The sequence below is a fragment of the Dendrobates tinctorius genome, unplaced genomic scaffold (assembly GCF_039654945.1).
Source record: "Dendrobates tinctorius isolate UK_male_01 unplaced genomic scaffold, ASM3965494v1 ptg000028l, whole genome shotgun sequence".
NCBI classification, from domain to species: domain Eukaryota; kingdom Metazoa; phylum Chordata; class Amphibia; order Anura; family Dendrobatidae; genus Dendrobates; species Dendrobates tinctorius.
Genome location: NW_027361696.1, coordinates 35,167,951 through 35,184,660, shown reverse-complemented (window position 1 = coordinate 35,184,660; position 16,710 = coordinate 35,167,951). Strand labels below are relative to the sequence as shown.

The 16,710-nt window shown below is 45.0% G+C and overlaps 1 protein-coding gene across 1 annotated transcript; it reads left to right on the top strand.

Annotated features, from left to right (window-relative positions):
- The first annotated feature begins 8,811 nt into the window (after positions 1-8,811).
- On the top strand, positions 8,812-16,085 carry LOC141084973 (phospholipase A2 inhibitor and Ly6/PLAUR domain-containing protein-like). Its single transcript, XM_073569902.1, has 5 exons — positions 8,812-8,863; positions 10,453-10,569; positions 11,512-11,655; positions 13,967-14,110; positions 15,766-16,085. The coding sequence occupies exons 1-5, from the start codon at positions 8,812-8,814 to the stop codon at positions 15,957-15,959; spliced, it is 651 nt and encodes a 216-aa protein (XP_073426003.1). The 3' UTR covers positions 15,960-16,085.
- The last annotated feature ends 625 nt before the right edge of the window (positions 16,086-16,710 follow it).

Genomic DNA, 16,710 nt, shown 5'->3' with positions numbered 1-16,710 from the left:
CCAGCTGTTCCCCTGCTGTGGAGATGGCAAGTCTCCTGCTGCATTCACCTGCCAAAAACCATTAGGCCCCAGCCTGCTCCTCGCCTAATCCTGGGCTCCAACAGCGTCAGTTGGTGTTCAGAAGTGTCGTCTCCACAGAACCAAACACATTCGTTCAAGTGTTAGTGGGGTTCAGCACTGCCAGCTGTTCCCCTGCTGTGGAGATGGCAAGTCTCCTGCTGCCTTCACCTGCCAAAATCCAGTAGGCCCCAGCCTGCTCCTCGCCTAATCCTGGGCTCCAACAGCGTCAGTTGGTGTTCAGAAGTGTCGTCTCCACAGAGCCAAACACATTCGTTCAAGTGTTAGTGGGGTTCAGCACTGCCAGCTGTTCCCCTGCTGTGGAGATGGCAAGTCTCCTGCTGCCTTCACCTGCCAAAATCCAGTAGGCCCCAGCCTGCTCCTCGCCTAATCCTGGGCTCCAACAGCGTCAGTTGGTGTTCAGAAGTGTCGTCTCCACAGAGCCAAACACGTTCGTTCAAGTGTTAGTGGGGTTCAGCACTGCCAGCTGTTCCCCTGCTGTGGAGATGGCAAGTCTCCTGCTGCATTCACCTGCCAAAAACCATTAGGCCCCAGCCTGCTCCTCGCCTAATCCTGGGCTCCAACAGCGTCAGTTGGTGTTCAGAAGTGTCGTCTCCACAGAACCAAACACATTCGTTCAAGTGTTAGTGGGGTTCAGCACTGCCAGCTGTTCCCCTGCTGTGGAGATGGCAAGTCTCCTGCTGCCTTCACCTGCCAAAATCCAGTAGGCCCCAGCCTGCTCCTCGCCTAATCCTGGGCTCCAACAGCGTCAGTTGGTGTTCAGAAGTGTCGTCTCCACAGAGCCAAACACGTTCGTTCAAGTGTTAGTGGGGTTCAGCACTGCCAGCTGTTCCCCTGCTGTGGAGATGGCAAGTCTCCTGCTGCATTCACCTGCCAAAAACCATTAGGCCCCAGCCTGCTCCTCGCCTAATCCTGGGCTCCAACAGCGTCAGTTGGTGTTCAGAAGTGTCGTCTCCACAGAACCAAACACATTCGTTCAAGTGTTAGTGGGGTTCAGCACTGCCAGCTGTTCCCCTGCTGTGGAGATGGCAAGTCTCCTGCTGCCTTCACCTGCCAAAATCCAGTAGGCCCCAGCCTGCTCCTCGCCTAATCCTGGGCTCCAACAGCGTCAGTTGGTGTTCAGAAGTGTCGTCTCCACAGAGCCAAACACATTCGTTCAAGTGTTAGTGGGGTTCAGCACTGCCAGCTGTTCCCCTGCTGTGGAGATGGCAGTCTCTCCTGCTGTCTCCGCATTACAAAGACAGTAGGCCTCTGCCTACACCCTCCTATTTCCTGGGCTTCAACACAGCCAGTTGTAGTTCGGAAGTGCCGTCCACACGGAAAGAGATACTTGCTCCCGTGTCTCAGTGGGGTTCAGTAACGTCAGCTGATCCCCTGCTGTGTGGATGGCAGTCTCTCCTGCTGTAAACTCATTCAAAATACAGTAGGCCTCTGCCTACACCCTCCTATTTCCTGGGCTTCAACACAGCCAGTTGTAGTTCGGAAGTGCCGTCCACACGGAAAGAGACACTTGCTCCCGTGTCTCAGTGGGGTTCAGTAACGTCAGCTGATCCCCTGCTGTGTGGATGGCAGTCTCTCCTGCTGTAAACTCATTCAAAATACAGTAGGCCTCTGCCTACACCCTCCTATTTCCTGGGCTTCAACACAGCCAGTTGTAGTTCGGAAGTGCCGTCCACACGGAAAGAGACACTTGCTCCCGTGTCTCAGTGGGGTTCAGTAACGTCAGCTGATCCCCTGCTGTGTGGATGGCAGTCTCTCCTGCTGTCACCTCATTCAAAATTCAGTAGGCCTCTGCCTACACCCTCCTATTTCCTGGGGTTCAACACAGCCAGTTGTAGTTCGGAAGTGCCGTCCACACGGAAAGAGATACTTGCTCCCGTGTCTCAGTGGGGTTCAGTAACGTCAGCTGATCCCCTGCTGTGTGGATGGCAGTCTCTCCTGCTGTAAACTCATTCAAAATACAGTAGGCCTCTGCCTACACCCTCCTATTTCCTGGGCTTCAACACAGCCAGTTGTAGTTCGGAAGTGCCGTCCACACGGAAAGAGATACTTGCTCCCGTGTCTCAGTGGGGTTCAGTAACGTCAGCTGATCCCCTGCTGTGTGGATGGCAGTCTCTCCTGCTGTAAACTCATTCAAAATACAGTAGGCCTCTGCCTACACCCTCCTATTTCCTGGGCTTCAACACAGCCAGTTGTAGTTCGGAAGTGCCGTCCACACGGAAAGAGACACTTGCTCCCGTGTCTCAGTGGGGTTCAGTAACGTCAGCTGATCCCCTGCTGTGTGGATGGCAGTCTCTCCTGCTGTAAACTCATTCAAAATACAGTAGGCCTCTGCCTACACCCTCCTATTTCCTGGGCTTCAACACAGCCAGTTGTAGTTCGGAAGTGCCGTCCACACGGAAAGAGACACTTGCTCCCGTGTCTCAGTGGGGTTCAGTAACGTCAGCTGATCCCCTGCTGTGTGGATGGCAGTCTCTCCTGCTGTAAACTCATTCAAAATACAGTAGGCCTCTGCCTACACCCTCCTATTTCCTGGGCTTCAACACAGCCAGTTGTAGTTCGGAAGTGCCGTCCACACGGAAAGAGATACTTGCTCCCGTGTCTCAGTGGGGTTCAGTAACGTCAGCTGATCCCCTGCTGTGTGGATGGCAGTCTCTCCTGCTGTAAACTCATTCAAAATACAGTAGGCCTCTGCCTACACCCTCCTATTTCCTGGGCTTCAACACAGCCAGTTGTAGTTCGGAAGTGCCGTCCACACGGAAAGAGACACTTGCTCCCGTGTCTCAGTGGGGTTCAGTAACGTCAGCTGATCCCCTGCTGTGTGGATGGCAGTCTCTCCTGCTGTAAACTCATTCAAAATACAGTAGGCCTCTGCCTACACCCTCCTATTTCCTGGGCTTCAACACAGCCAGTTGTAGTTCGGAAGTGCCGTCCACACGGAAAGAGACACTTGCTCCCGTGTCTCAGTGGGGTTCAGTAACGTCAGCTGATCCCCTGCTGTGTGGATGGCAGTCTCTCCTGCTGTCACCTCATTCAAAATTCAGTAGGCCTCTGCCTACACCCTCCTATTTCCTGGGCTTCAACACAGCCAGTTGTAGTTCGGAAGTGCCGTCCACACGGAAAGAGATACTTGCTCCCGTGTCTCAGTGGGGTTCAGTAACGTCAGCTGATCCCCTGCTGTGTGGATGGCAGTCTCTCCTGCTGTAAACTCATTCAAAATACAGTAGGCCTCTGCCTACACCCTCCTATTTCCTGGGCTTCAACACAGCCAGTTGTAGTTCGGAAGTGCCGTCCACACGGAAAGAGACACTTGCTCCCGTGTCTCAGTGGGGTTCAGTAACGTCAGCTGATCCCCTGCTGTGTGGATGGCAGTCTCTCCTGCTGTAAACTCATTCAAAATACAGTAGGCCTCTGCCTACACCCTCCTATTTCCTGGGCTTCAACACAGCCAGTTGTAGTTCGGAAGTGCCGTCCACACGGAAAGAGATACTTGCTCCCGTGTCTCAGTGGGGTTCAGTAACGTCAGCTGATCCCCTGCTGTGTGGATGGCAGTCTCTCCTGCTGTCACCTCATTCAAAATTCAGTAGGCCTCTGCCTACACCCTCCTATTTCCTGGGCTTCAACACAGCCAGTTGTAGTTCGGAAGTGCCGTCCACACGGAAAGAGATACTTGCTCCCGTGTCTCAGTGGGGTTCAGTAACGTCAGCTGATCCCCTGCTGTGTGGATGGCAGTCTCTCCTGCTGTAAACTCATTCAAAATACAGTAGGCCTCTGCCTACACCCTCCTATTTCCTGGGCTTCAACACAGCCAGTTGTAGTTCGGAAGTGCCGTCCACACGGAAAGAGATACTTGCTCCCGTGTCTCAGTGGGGTTCAGTAATGTCAGCTGATCCCCTGCTGTGTGGATGGCAAAGTCTCCTGCTGCCTACACAGTCGTACCACTACTGATTTTTAACCGTGCTCCAATTAGGCCTGTGGCTCCACTGTCTCTCGTATTTCCCCTGTCCTCCAACCCTGCCAGTTACAGCTCCGAAGTGGCGTCTGCACAATCCACACTTGTTCCTGTGTTACAGGTGTTCAGTCCGATCAGTTAATCCCCTGATGTGTGTCCGGCAATGTCGCCTGCTCTGTCCACATTCCCATTATCGGAATGTGGACAGAGCAGGCGACATTGCCGGACACACATCAGGGGATTAACTGACCGGACTGAACACCTGTAACACAGGAACAAGTGTGGATTGTGCAGACGCCACTTCGGAGCTGTAACTGGCGGGGTTGGAGGACAGGGGAAATACGAAAATCAGTGAATCCACAGGCCTAAGTGGAGCTTGGTTCAAATTAGTAGTCTACAACCGATCTTAAAATTTCTTCAATGCAGCCTCAGCCTGCTCCGTGCTTGTCCCTGGGCTTCAACACAGCCAGTTGTTGCTCGGAAGTGCCGTCTTCACAGAGTAAAACACTAGCTCCTGTGTTTGTGGGGTTCAGTAACGTCAGCTGTTCCCCTGCTGTTTTGATGGCAATCTGTCCTGCTGCCTCCCAATTGACAGCACATCAGGCCTCAGCCTGCTAAGTGCTTGTCCTGGGCTCCAACATCGCCAGTTGCTGCTCATAACTGACTTTGGCACGGGTACTCCCTCCTGCCCAGCTTGGTTCCAGCCCTGCCTGCTGTTTCCGGGAAGTGTCAATGTCAGTTTGCCACCCCAAGTTGCCATGTCGTGTTGCGGTTGGGTTAGCCGAGGCTAGGGTGCCAGCAGTTTAGGTGCTTCCTATGTGGACTGCGGGTTCTGGTAAGAAAGGTTTGTTCCATAGTGCCAGTAGGACAAGCACCCCCTGTAGGACTGTGTGATTCGGTAACTGCGGCCAGCTTGCGGCATGCCAACTTTGCTTTTCAGGGGTAACTTCTGATACCCCTCCGGGTTCCAGCACCGTCAGCTGGTTCTCATCAGAGCCTTTGGCCTAGGTGCCTCCATCTCGGTATCCGAGTTCCAGCAACGTCTGCTGGTCCTTGGTAGTGCTTTGTAGCACAGGTACCTCCTGCTTAGTAACCGGGTTCCAGCACCGTCAGCTGGTCCTCGGTTGTGCCATTGGCTCTTATTCCTTCTGCTGCCCCTCCGGGTGCCAGCACTGTCAGCTGGTCCTCGCTATTTCCATTTGCTCTTGCAGCTTATGCTACCCCTCCGGGTTCCAGCACCGTCAGCTGGTTCTCGTCAGAGCCTTTGGCCTAGGTGCCTCCATCTCGGTATCCGAGTTCCGGCAACGTCTGCTGGTCCTTGGTAGTGCTTTGTAGCACAGGTACCTCCTGCTTAGTAACCGGGTTCCAGCACCGTCAGCTGGTCCTCGGTTGTGCCATTGGCTCTTATTCCTTCTGCTGCCCCTCCGGGTGCCAGCACTGTCAGCTGGTCCTCGCTATTTCCATTTGCTCTTGCAGCTTATGCTACCCCTCCGGGTTCCAGCACCGTCAGCTGGTTCTCGTCAGAGCCTTTGGCCTAGGTGCCTCCATCTCGGTATCCGAGTTCCGGCAACGTCTGCTGGTCCTTGGTAGTGCTTTGTAGCACAGGTACCTCCTGCTTAGTAACCGGGTTCCAGCACCGTCAGCTGGTCCTCGGTTGTGCCATTGGCTCTTATTCCTTCTGCTGCCCCTCCGGGTGCCAGCACTGTCAGCTGGTCCTCGCTATTTCCATTTGCTCTTGCAGCTTATGCTACCCCTCCGGGTTCCAGCACCGTCAGCTGGTTCTCGTCAGAGCCTTTGGCCTAGGTGCCTCCATCTCGGTATCCGAGTTCCGGCAACGTCTGCTGGTCCTTGGTAGTGCTTTGTAGCACAGGTACCTCCTGCTTAGTAACCGGGTTCCAGCACCGTCAGCTGGTCCTCGGTAGTGCCATTGGCTCTTGTTCCTTCTGCTGCCCCTCCGGGTGCCAGTACCGTCAGCTGGTTCAAGAGGACAAAGAACAGGAAGACAACCACCAAGATGCAGAACAACAAGAGAGAGAAGACAAAGAAGCATAAAAAAAACAAAGCAGAAGAACATTAAGCATAAGACTAATACTCTGAGCAAATGATATTATCTTATTTATAAGCAGAAGAAGACTAAGCAGTGTATGGGGGTGAGTCCGTTCCTCCTCGTGGTGCCCCTGGAAAAGGCCTGCTTCTGCAGGCCAAACTGAACGCGGACAAATCCTGTTGTAAATCTTTTGTGACAGGCAGAACGGAAGGTGTAAACTTCTAACTTTTCTAGATAACAACTACAGGAATGCCTGACACAAACAAGAATATGATGAAGAAGAATAGGAAGAAGATGAAGAAGCTGAATATGTAGAATAATAATTGTTGAATAAGAAGAATATGAAGAATGTAAGAAAAGGAAGAAGAAGAAGAAGAAGAAGAAGAAGAAGAAGAAGAAGAAGAAGAATGTAAAAAAAGGAAGTAGAAGAAGAAGAAGAAGAATGTAAAAAAAGGAATAAGAAGAAGAATGTAAAAAAAGGAAGTAGAAGAAGAAGAAGAAGAATGTAAAAAAAGGAAGTAGAAGAAGAAGAAGAAGAATGTAAAAAAAGGAAGTAGAAGAAGAAGACATACATGTCTGGCAAAATATAAATGAGGCTAACATAGTCAATATCTTTGTAACTCCTAACATCTTTAAAAAAAAAAGTTTAATTCCTGCTATTCCATTTGATTGGGCTAAACCTCTATGGCTTTAATGTCTCCTCCACCTCCCACAATACATTCTACATTATTCTTAGTTGTTTTTCTTCATGTAGAATTAACCTACAAGGAAAGAAAGGTTTTTTTTTAATTCCGATATTTTGGCCCCATTGACTTGCATTGGTTCCCGGTATCGGAATCGGCGATACCGATACTTTTTTTTAAGATCGGCCGATCCATTCCGATCCGATATTTTCAAGTATCGGCTGGTATCGCTCAACTCTAGTAATTAGTCTTTAGAAGGACTGTTGATTAAGCTGGATTTGTGTATTCTATTATGGTATACCCACACTTACTAATAAACTCCCAAATCTGCGAGCAGGAGTTGGGCAGTGGCGGCCGCGGATGGCAGTGGGTAGGCCGCGGTCGCGGGCTGGAGTGGCGGGGGCAGGTGCGCGGTCGTTTGGTCGGCGTCACTCTCCTGAACCGCCTTGGGCTGTCTCCCTCCTGACAGTCGTGGATCTCCCTGTCGCTCACTCCTGCGAGCTCTGGCTCTCTGGCATTGTCTAAACCTCCTGCTCCTTCTCTCCTGTTCTGTCGAGTGCCACCTACTGGCGTCCTCAGCTCCTTTTATATTGGCCCCATCCCCACTCCTTTTGGAACTGTCTCTGGTCCATCTTCTCAATATGTCCCCCGGAAACAGTCTCCCTGGGAACCTTGGTGACAGTCCCCTTGATTCTGGTCCGGTTACACAGTGGGGACTCTCCCTCCTACAGCTACTCGCCCATCACTAATCGTAATCCCTTTGGCTCTAGTCCTCGGAGACTCTGTTGCATACAGCATCAGCTGATGGAATCAAGGAGAATATCATTATCTCTCGCAGGTGAGAATCTTAAGAGTGAGTCTTGTTATGGCTGACAACTTTATGGCATTATAACCAGTGAAAAATTATTCCAATAACCAAGCCTTGAAAACTCAACTTTGCTTAGTTTTCATCCTTGAAAGTTGCATAAGGATTAGTCTTTTCTTTGTTTTTTATGAAAGTTGAGTATTTACTATGAGTTTCTGCGCACTATAAATTCCTGGTTCATCCTTTAATAATGAAGAATAATGCCACGAAACTTTACAGTTACTTACACATAATCTGTGGTCCCTCCAAAAGTGTCAGGAACTATTTATAAGGAAAAATCCTCATGCACCTTGAGACTTTAATGTATAGGTTTTAATAAATTGTAATAAAGGTTATATTTTATATTAGTCCCTGATTAGTTCAGTGACTTTAATTTTACTTGTGGACTTTAATCCCATATAACACAGGATCCACCATTCACAAAAGGTGATGTCACAGTTCACCTCCATCCTCCTTCTGTATAATAACTGATAACTTCTCTATATTCAGTAGATAACACAGGATCCACCATTCACAACAGGTGATATCACAGGCCTTCTCTTCCTACTCCTGTCCAATGACTGATAACACCGATAACACCTCTATATACAGCAGATATCACAGGATCGGCCATTCACAATAGGTGATATCGCAGCTCTTCTCCTCCTCCTGTGCAATGACTGATAACAACTATGTATGCAGTAGACAACACAGAATCAACCATTCACAATAGGTGATGTCACAGCTCACCTCCTCCTCCTGTACAATGACTGATGACACTTCTACATTCAGTAGATAACACAGCATCCACCATTCACAATAGGTGATGTCACAGCTCACCTCCTCCTTCTGTATAATGATTGATACCTCTATATACAGCAGATAACACAGGATCCACCATTCACAATAGATGATGTCGCAGCTCACCTCCTCCCCCTCCTCTACTATGACTGATACCTTGCCAAGTCCATGGTTAAAAGTCAGTACCTTTCCATACAAAGCTACTTTCATAAACCTGGGTGTATCGCAGTCAATGTATAACTTTGGTAATAAAAGGAGGTAAACTTGAGATTTTCTTTATTAGTGTGCAGGTATCAATTTCGTTAGGATTCCCAAGGCCCACCCTACCCCCACTCCTCAAAACCCATATAAATACTTCATGCAAGGTTTCCATCTCACAATAAGATCTGTCTTCACTGGCAGAACGATGAACTCCCTGATTGGAATTCTGAGTCTCTTCTCTACTTTCGCAGCAACAAGTAAGTTTTAAAAAAAATCTTGAAACTGCAATTTTTGTTTTTGTATATTTCTTATTCCTTGTTATTGTATTGTTATCATCATCATCATCATCATCATCATCATCATCATCATCATCATCATCATTATTTTTAACCATTAAAGTACCCTGTACCCTGTACACTGCAAAGGAGATGACAGAAGCGGTGATGAACCCTTTCAGTCAAGATTGGAATTATACCTGGTAAACTGCAGGAGCAGAAGTTTTAGCTGTGCTCCATAAACTTATGTGGGGCTAAAGTGAGCAATGAGCAAGCACCACAAATGATCATTATTAGAAATAGGCGAACCCCTGGATGTTCGGGTCTGGAGGTTTTGGACAAACAGTGAAGAAAAGTTGGATTTGGGTACCACAACAGTACCCGATACTGAACCTGGACCCCATTCAGATGAATGGGGGGCTCGAACCTCTATTATTTCCCATGCTGTCATCTACATGACAGAGCAGCAAACACTGCCTCTGATCGGCAGTAAGATTGTTTGCAAGAGACCAAGGCATCAAATAAAAAAGGTGAATATAACTTTGCTTGTTAGTTTTAAATAAAATTGTAAAATGGTGTATATATATTTTTTATAAATAAAGGACTTTATTCTGTGTGTGGTTATTTACAATATGACTATGGAGTTAGTAATGGAGAGACGTCTTACAGACAACTCTCCATTGCTAACCACTGGGCTTTATGTCACCTGACAATGCAAAGATGACATCAACCCCACAAATATTTTGATGCTTTGCTCAGCTCTTCCCACTTGCCCTGTGGTGGTGGCAAGTGGGAAGAGCTGCTAATTTTAGGATTTGAGGGCAATATCCATGGCCCCTTAACAGACTGAGAATATAAGACCTCAGCTGTAAGCTTTAGTTTGGCTGGTTGTCAAAAATGGGGGGACCCAACTCTGTTTTTTAAATTACTTATTTTTTAAATAATTTTAAATAACTAAAAAAAGGCATGGTGACCCCTCTATTGTTGATAATGAGCCATGATAGAGATGACAGCTGAGGGTTGAAGCCCACAGCTTTCAGTTTTGCCTGTGCTGGTTGTCAAAAATACAATGGAACCTATGTTGTTTTTTTTTCTTTTATTTACTTATTGATAGCTCAAGCGCCAGCTGATTAATACTCCTATTAGCTGATGCATGGGACTGGAGGTAACTTTTTACCTCTGGTCACAACTGCTGCCTCATGCTGTCACCTGACAGGGTGACCCCACAGCACTGACAGGTGGTAATTATCTTACTGCCAATCAGAGCCCATGTTTCCCACTCTATGATGTAGATAACAGTGTGGGAAACACCAAATGTTCAGGCAAAGAAACTTCTTCCTGGTGAAGTCCTTGTTCGGGGTCCGTGCTCAAGCAGTAGGTGTTTGGGACGGACCCCAAACTTTACTGTTCGGGTTCGCACATCTATAACTATTATTAATATTATTAATAATAATAAAGTTATAAAATAATGTAAACTAAGAATACATTTGAATTAGTTCCAAAATGTGTTGGCAAATACTATAACATTGTAGTAGAGCAAAGTGCTGACTGATGTGCTGTTTGTGATTTAGGTTATGCTCTCTGGTGTGCGCAATGTGTTGCGTTTGGAACATCTACATGCACAGGCAACACCATGATCTGTCCTTCAGGTCAAGTTTGTGGCACCTCATATTTAGAAATTGATGTTGGTGAGTTATATGATTACATATCACAATATGAACTTTGTACACTAATGAACAGATTTCTTAGACATGGGGAAGCTGATGTACTTACTTTGAAAATCCATGTCAGAATTGCTGTAAAATCTTTCAATAAGATTCTCCAATAAGTATTACAAAAATTATTTTATAAGTTGTTCTAATGTTCATTTTTCAAAAAAGTAGAATGTACCACAGCACTACACTGGAGATATAGTATAAAAAAGTAACCTCCTATATTCTTCAATCACCATAAAATTAGTAATATTTCGACTCCAGTCTGAGTCTTGATCAAGCTTGAAAAAGACTCAGACAGGAGTCGAAACGACGCTGTTTTTATGACATTTGATGGATAAATAAGATTACTTTTTGGTACTTTATCTCAAGTAAAGTGCTTTGGTCCATTCTACTTTTTGAGCTTTGGTGGGGCTGGTAGACTCAGGCCTAAAACCTCGAGGACTATGAAGTGAATGGGATTACCTGGTTTTATCTTATAAATCATTGATGTTCTCTCTTCTTATATTTCTCTAATGTTTATTCTTATCTTTATTAAAAATAAAGTCTGTTGTAGCCATGCTTCCCAAAAAAACCCTTTATGTTCTCCAATCCTTCAGTGAAATGGAAGAGACTAATACAAAATCTAGACCTCCCATCCCTTATCACCATGCTGCAATGCATTGAAGGGGCTGTGATAGAAAATCAATTTCCATAAATCATATTATAGAAATTGATATTAGTAAAGCATATTTTTCTGTTTAAGCTCCACATCTCTTGGCATAAGTGTAGAGTCTCTCATTCTGAAGGACTAAATATGTACATCAGAAAAATCATTGATTTAAATAGGCATTGTGTAATACTTAGGTTAACCTGTGGTGTCACTGCAGGACTTTTTCAGAATTAAGAATAAAAATTATTTGCTCTGATTATTTGTAGGTGGAACAATGAACAAGACTGTGGTCAGGAGTTGCGCACTTTCATCTGAGTGTGGCTTCATAGGCAGCATGACCATTCAGCAGGTACAATACAGAATGGGGATCTCATGTTGCAGATATGACGACTGTACTCCTTTTACTCCAAGTAAGTCATTTGTTTCTACTTGTATCTGTAATTTAAATAAGTAAATATTGTGTTGTTTCCCATTCAGCTCCATTGTCCCCAGTGTATAATTTCTGGCCCCTTGCCACTGGTATATAAAATACAGGCCCTTGCCCCCCCCCAGTGTATAACCTCCAGCCTCCATCTGCCTTTTCTACCATGTGACAGAACTGCCGGTGGTGCAAAACTCACTGATATCAGCGCGGTCCTGTAATAGGAGCCACCGGGGAAACAAGTCTGTTCATGACATTTCTTCCTCCTGAATCTTCTGTCATCACCTGTGAAAGATATTATTGAGAAGTGAAAAAAAACACACCAACTCCCCTGTAATGTTAAATAGTGTAGCCACTGATTGCTGAGCAGAGGGCAGAAGAATTATCACCGCTCTGCTGACTGCATAACTGCAAAATCCAGACCTCCTCCGGTATCGGCACAAACACTGCACCCAGCCAGGAGCTTCTTGGCTGAGCAGCTGCATGCAGCCTTACATCACTAAGCACAATGCCAAGCATGGGATAGAATGATGTAAAGCCGCCACTGCTGGACTCTGGAGGAGACGTATTCTGTGCAGTGACAGATCACACTTCCGTATCTGCATCTGATGGAGGAGTCTGGGTTTGATGACACCAGGAGGACTTTACCCCATGACTGCATTGTGCCCCCTGTACAGATGGAGGGGGATAATGCTAGGGGCTATTATCAAAGGTTGGCCTCAGCCTCTTAGTCCCAGTGATGGGAAATCTTATTCTTCAGCACAAGACATTGTGGTCACTTGTGGCTTCAACTTTGTGGGATCAGTTTTGGGAAGACCCTTTTCTGTTCCCTATGACTGTGCCCAATACACAAGCTCCATACAGACATGGAGGAAATAACATGAGCAGCCGCACAGAGTCCCAACCTCAGCCCCATCCAAAACTGGAGATTATGAGCCAGGATCCCTCAATATCAAGGTCTGATACTACAAATGCTCTTCCAGATGAAGAGGCAAAAATTACCACAGACGCCTCCAAAATCTTGTAAAAATACTTCCCAGAAGAGCAGGATTCTGGGAAAAGTAATAATAATCTTTATTTATATAGCCCCAACATATTTCGCAGCGCTTTACAGTTTAACAGTTTCAAAACACAAGTCATAAGTAACAACGTAAACAATACAGTAATTAAAGCAAAATAAGACGACCGCGCTCGTGAGAGCGTACAATCTACAATGAGGTGGGGGAGATACAGAGTACAGGTGTGTATTTACGAGGGAGTGAGGGATGGATGGAGATAGCCCATTCACTACACATGCACAGTTACACATAGAATGACTTTGATTAGTGAACGTGCTAGGCCGCTCTGAACAAATGTGCTTTGAGGTAGCGCCTGAAACTATGCAAATTGTGGATAGTCCTAATTTCTTAGGGTAGAGCATTCCAGTGGATTGGCGCAGCGCGGGAGAAGTCTTGGAGTCGGGAGTGGGAGGTACAGATTAGTGCAGAGGTTAGTTGAAAATCGTTTGCAGAGCGCAGCGGTCAGTTAGGCCGACAGACAGAAATGAGGGAGGAGATGTAGGGGGGTGCTACACTAGGGAGAGCTTTGTGGGTGAGAACAAGTACTTTGAATTGGATCCTATAATGAATGGGCAGCCAATGTAAGGACTGGTGAAGAGCGGACGTGTCAGAGTACCAATTAGCCAGATAGATGACCCTGGCTGCTGCATTAAGTATGGACTGGAGAGGGGATAGTCGAGTGACGGGGAGGCCAATTAATAGAGCGTTGCAGTAATCCAAGGATCAATGCTACAGTGAGAGTTTTTGTTGTTTCCATGGTGAGAAAAGGGCGGATTCTAGAGATGTTCTTTAGGTGTAAGCGGCAAGAGCGGGCAAGAGATTGTATATGAGATGTGAAGGAGAGATTGGTGTCAAACATAACACCCATACAGCGCACCTGCTGCTGGGGTTTTATTGTGGTGAAATGTCAGATTTAGGGAGGTTAGTAGATGGGGGGAGCAGAAGAAGTTCAGTTTTGGAGAGATTGAGTTTCAGATAGAGAGTGGACATTATGTTGGATACTGCGGACAGATAGTCACTGGCGTTCTGTAGTACAGCGGGGGTAAGGTTGGGGGAAGAAAAATAAAATTGTTGTGATTGTTAATACTGTCGACTTTGGCAGAAGGATTTACTTTTTACCAAACAGAAACGTGAAGAATGATCAAAGTTCCTCATAACTTCCTACATGGAAAACAATATAGCATTAAAAATATGGAAAGCAAGACCTGTTTTTTCTTCTCTTTTTCTCTTCTTTGGCTCTAGTACCACCATCACCGAATTATTCCAAGAATGGAGTGGTCTGCCGAACCTGCATATCCGCTACCTCCACCTGGTGTTACACTTCGGATACTATGCAATGCACTGGGAATGAGACTATGTGTGCTCTCCAAACTTCAAAAATAACAGGTACCAAAAATAGCTTTTTTTATTCATTTTAAAGGAAACCAAAAAACAATATTGATGAACCCTTCAGGTATGATTTCAGAAAAAGTGAGCACTAAGAGTCTCTTCATTGTAAGATCAGCAAAATTATGAGTCGGGCATATTATTATCCCTTCACGACATGAGCCATACATGTACAGCACAAGTCAGAAGCGAGAGTATGGAGCCCCATACTCAACAGGAGATAGCTGCGTAATACAGTCAGAACCTGCCTCTAAGCTACGCCCGCTAATGTTGACCTGCTAAATGTCACTGTTAAACTCTGAAAGCGGCATATAACACATGCCAGCAATGGGGTGCATTGTTCCTTGTTCCCATCGGAAGGCCGCGTTGCCGATGGGTTGTTATGGCAGCCAGGGGTCTGTTGAAGACCCCTGTGCTTATCATTATGAAGCTCCTTTGAAACCCTGCCTGTGGTTGGGCATCAAAGGAGACTGTGCTTTATGCTATATGCCTCAATGCTACAGCACTGCACTATATAGCACAACTGATCAACGTCTAGTCCCCTAAATGGACAATTAAGAACAGTGAAAATTAAAAAAGTTTTAAAAAATATAAATAAAAAAAAAAGTTCAAATCACCCCCCTTTTCAACCATTGAAAATAAAAATAGCAAAATTAAAAAATATAAACGGTATATGTGGTATCTCTTCTTTCACAAAAATCTGATGTATAAAAATATGAAAATAATTAACCTGATCAGTGAACACCGTAAACAAAAAAATCAAGAAAGACAAAATTGTTTTATTTTATTTTTGCAATTCTAACAAAAATGCTCTAACAAGCTATCAAAGCATCACATCTATCTCAAAATGGTATAAAAAAAAGTCTCGTCCTGTAAAACACATCTACATTGACTGGAAAATAAAAACTGGTCTCAGAAAATGATGATATAACCCTTAAAAGTTGTTTTTTTTTTCATATTTCTGATTTTTTTACACCACTAAAATAATAAAAAAAAAAAATGGACATGTTTAGTATTGCCATAATTGTACTGATGAGGAGAATAATTTTGCAATGTAATTTTTACCAAAAAATGTACACCGTAAAAACAATTCCCCAAAAACAATGTCAGAAGGTTTTTTTTTTTTTTACATACCGTAATTTCATCCCACTTGGAATTTTTTCCCATTTTCCAGTAGAATAAGTTGGAAAATAAATGGCTTAATTGAAAAGTACAACTTTTTCTGAAAAAACAAGAACTCATATGTCTATGTGGACAGAAAAATTAAAAAGTTATTGCTCTGGGTAGATGGGGACAAAAAATAAAAAATGAAAAGTGGTCACATGAGGAAGGGGTTAAAAAAATGAGTAATCATTAAACGGGTACTCTGAAGATAGAAACCTGTAAAACAAGGGCTTGTGAGCATGTGCAGTAGGAAGCTCCTCCCCTTCCTTTATTTGTAGTAGGCATTTCCGCTGCTGAGACCCAGAGATAACTATACTCTAAAAACCTCTTTTCTGAACACTGATAGAAAAAATTGGTCATTCGTGAAGCAGAATAATATATGAAATGAAAGTTAGGCTGCAAATTGTCCCTACTGCAAATGAGGCCAAGTTTAAGGTCAGACCATGTTCTTATATCAGGGTTAACATTGGGTTTAATTTGAATCTTTACAGGGTCAAACCCAGTTTCCATGGCCATAAGGGGGTGTGCAACACAATCCATCTGTGATCTTGGAAGCCAGTCCCAAAATATGGCAGGTGTATCAGCCTCAGTGAAGAATATCTGCACCAATGGTGGCTTAAGTGTACATAAAGTTCTCCTGACTCCGGCCATCGTGTGTCTTCTACTGCTGAAGTTGTTCTTCTAACAGTTATTATTCCTATTTGAATCTTTCCTGTGAAATACCCTGGTAGAGAAGTAATAGGCATCCTTCATCTATTAAAAATCACTCTTGTATTTCTCATGTTTTTGCAAAAACTGCTTCCATTGATAATTTATGACTTTGTGACATTCTCCTTAACCATTAACACAAAAAAAATATATACAATGGATTTAATAATGTTGATCGAATCAGCCAAGACTTGAATTAGGCAAATTTGCTTATATTGAGAAGGAAAATTCAATTCATATCATAATTATCTGATGCACATTAGTATCACTCTTTACTCTGGCCAAGAGATTAAGGAACGAGTCCTAATAAAATTTCCTTTGAATTCCCTAAAATTGTTTTTGTAAATGGTTTTTCTAAACTGGTCATATAGTGTAATGCTTTTTCCACTAATTTCTATAGATCTGTAGTTTGACTCTATAAATGATTTTTCATTCGGAAAAAGAAATATATAACTGATTTATATACTGTAGATGAGGACCCATTCCCCATCAATCGTACATTTGTCCTTCGACCTGAATCTTTTACACTTTATGAACATGTCTCAGCTTCCTGGCTGATCCTGTATACTTTCGCTAGGGCCGCTTCTCACACATCGTACGTTACACTGGGGATGTGTATGCATACACCGTCCCCTCTTCGCTCGTCGACGCTCCTGACAGGTCCGTCACTGTGGCCGCCTTAGGCCCGTAAACCAACAGCACTTCCACTGATCAGTCGTCGTGTCAAA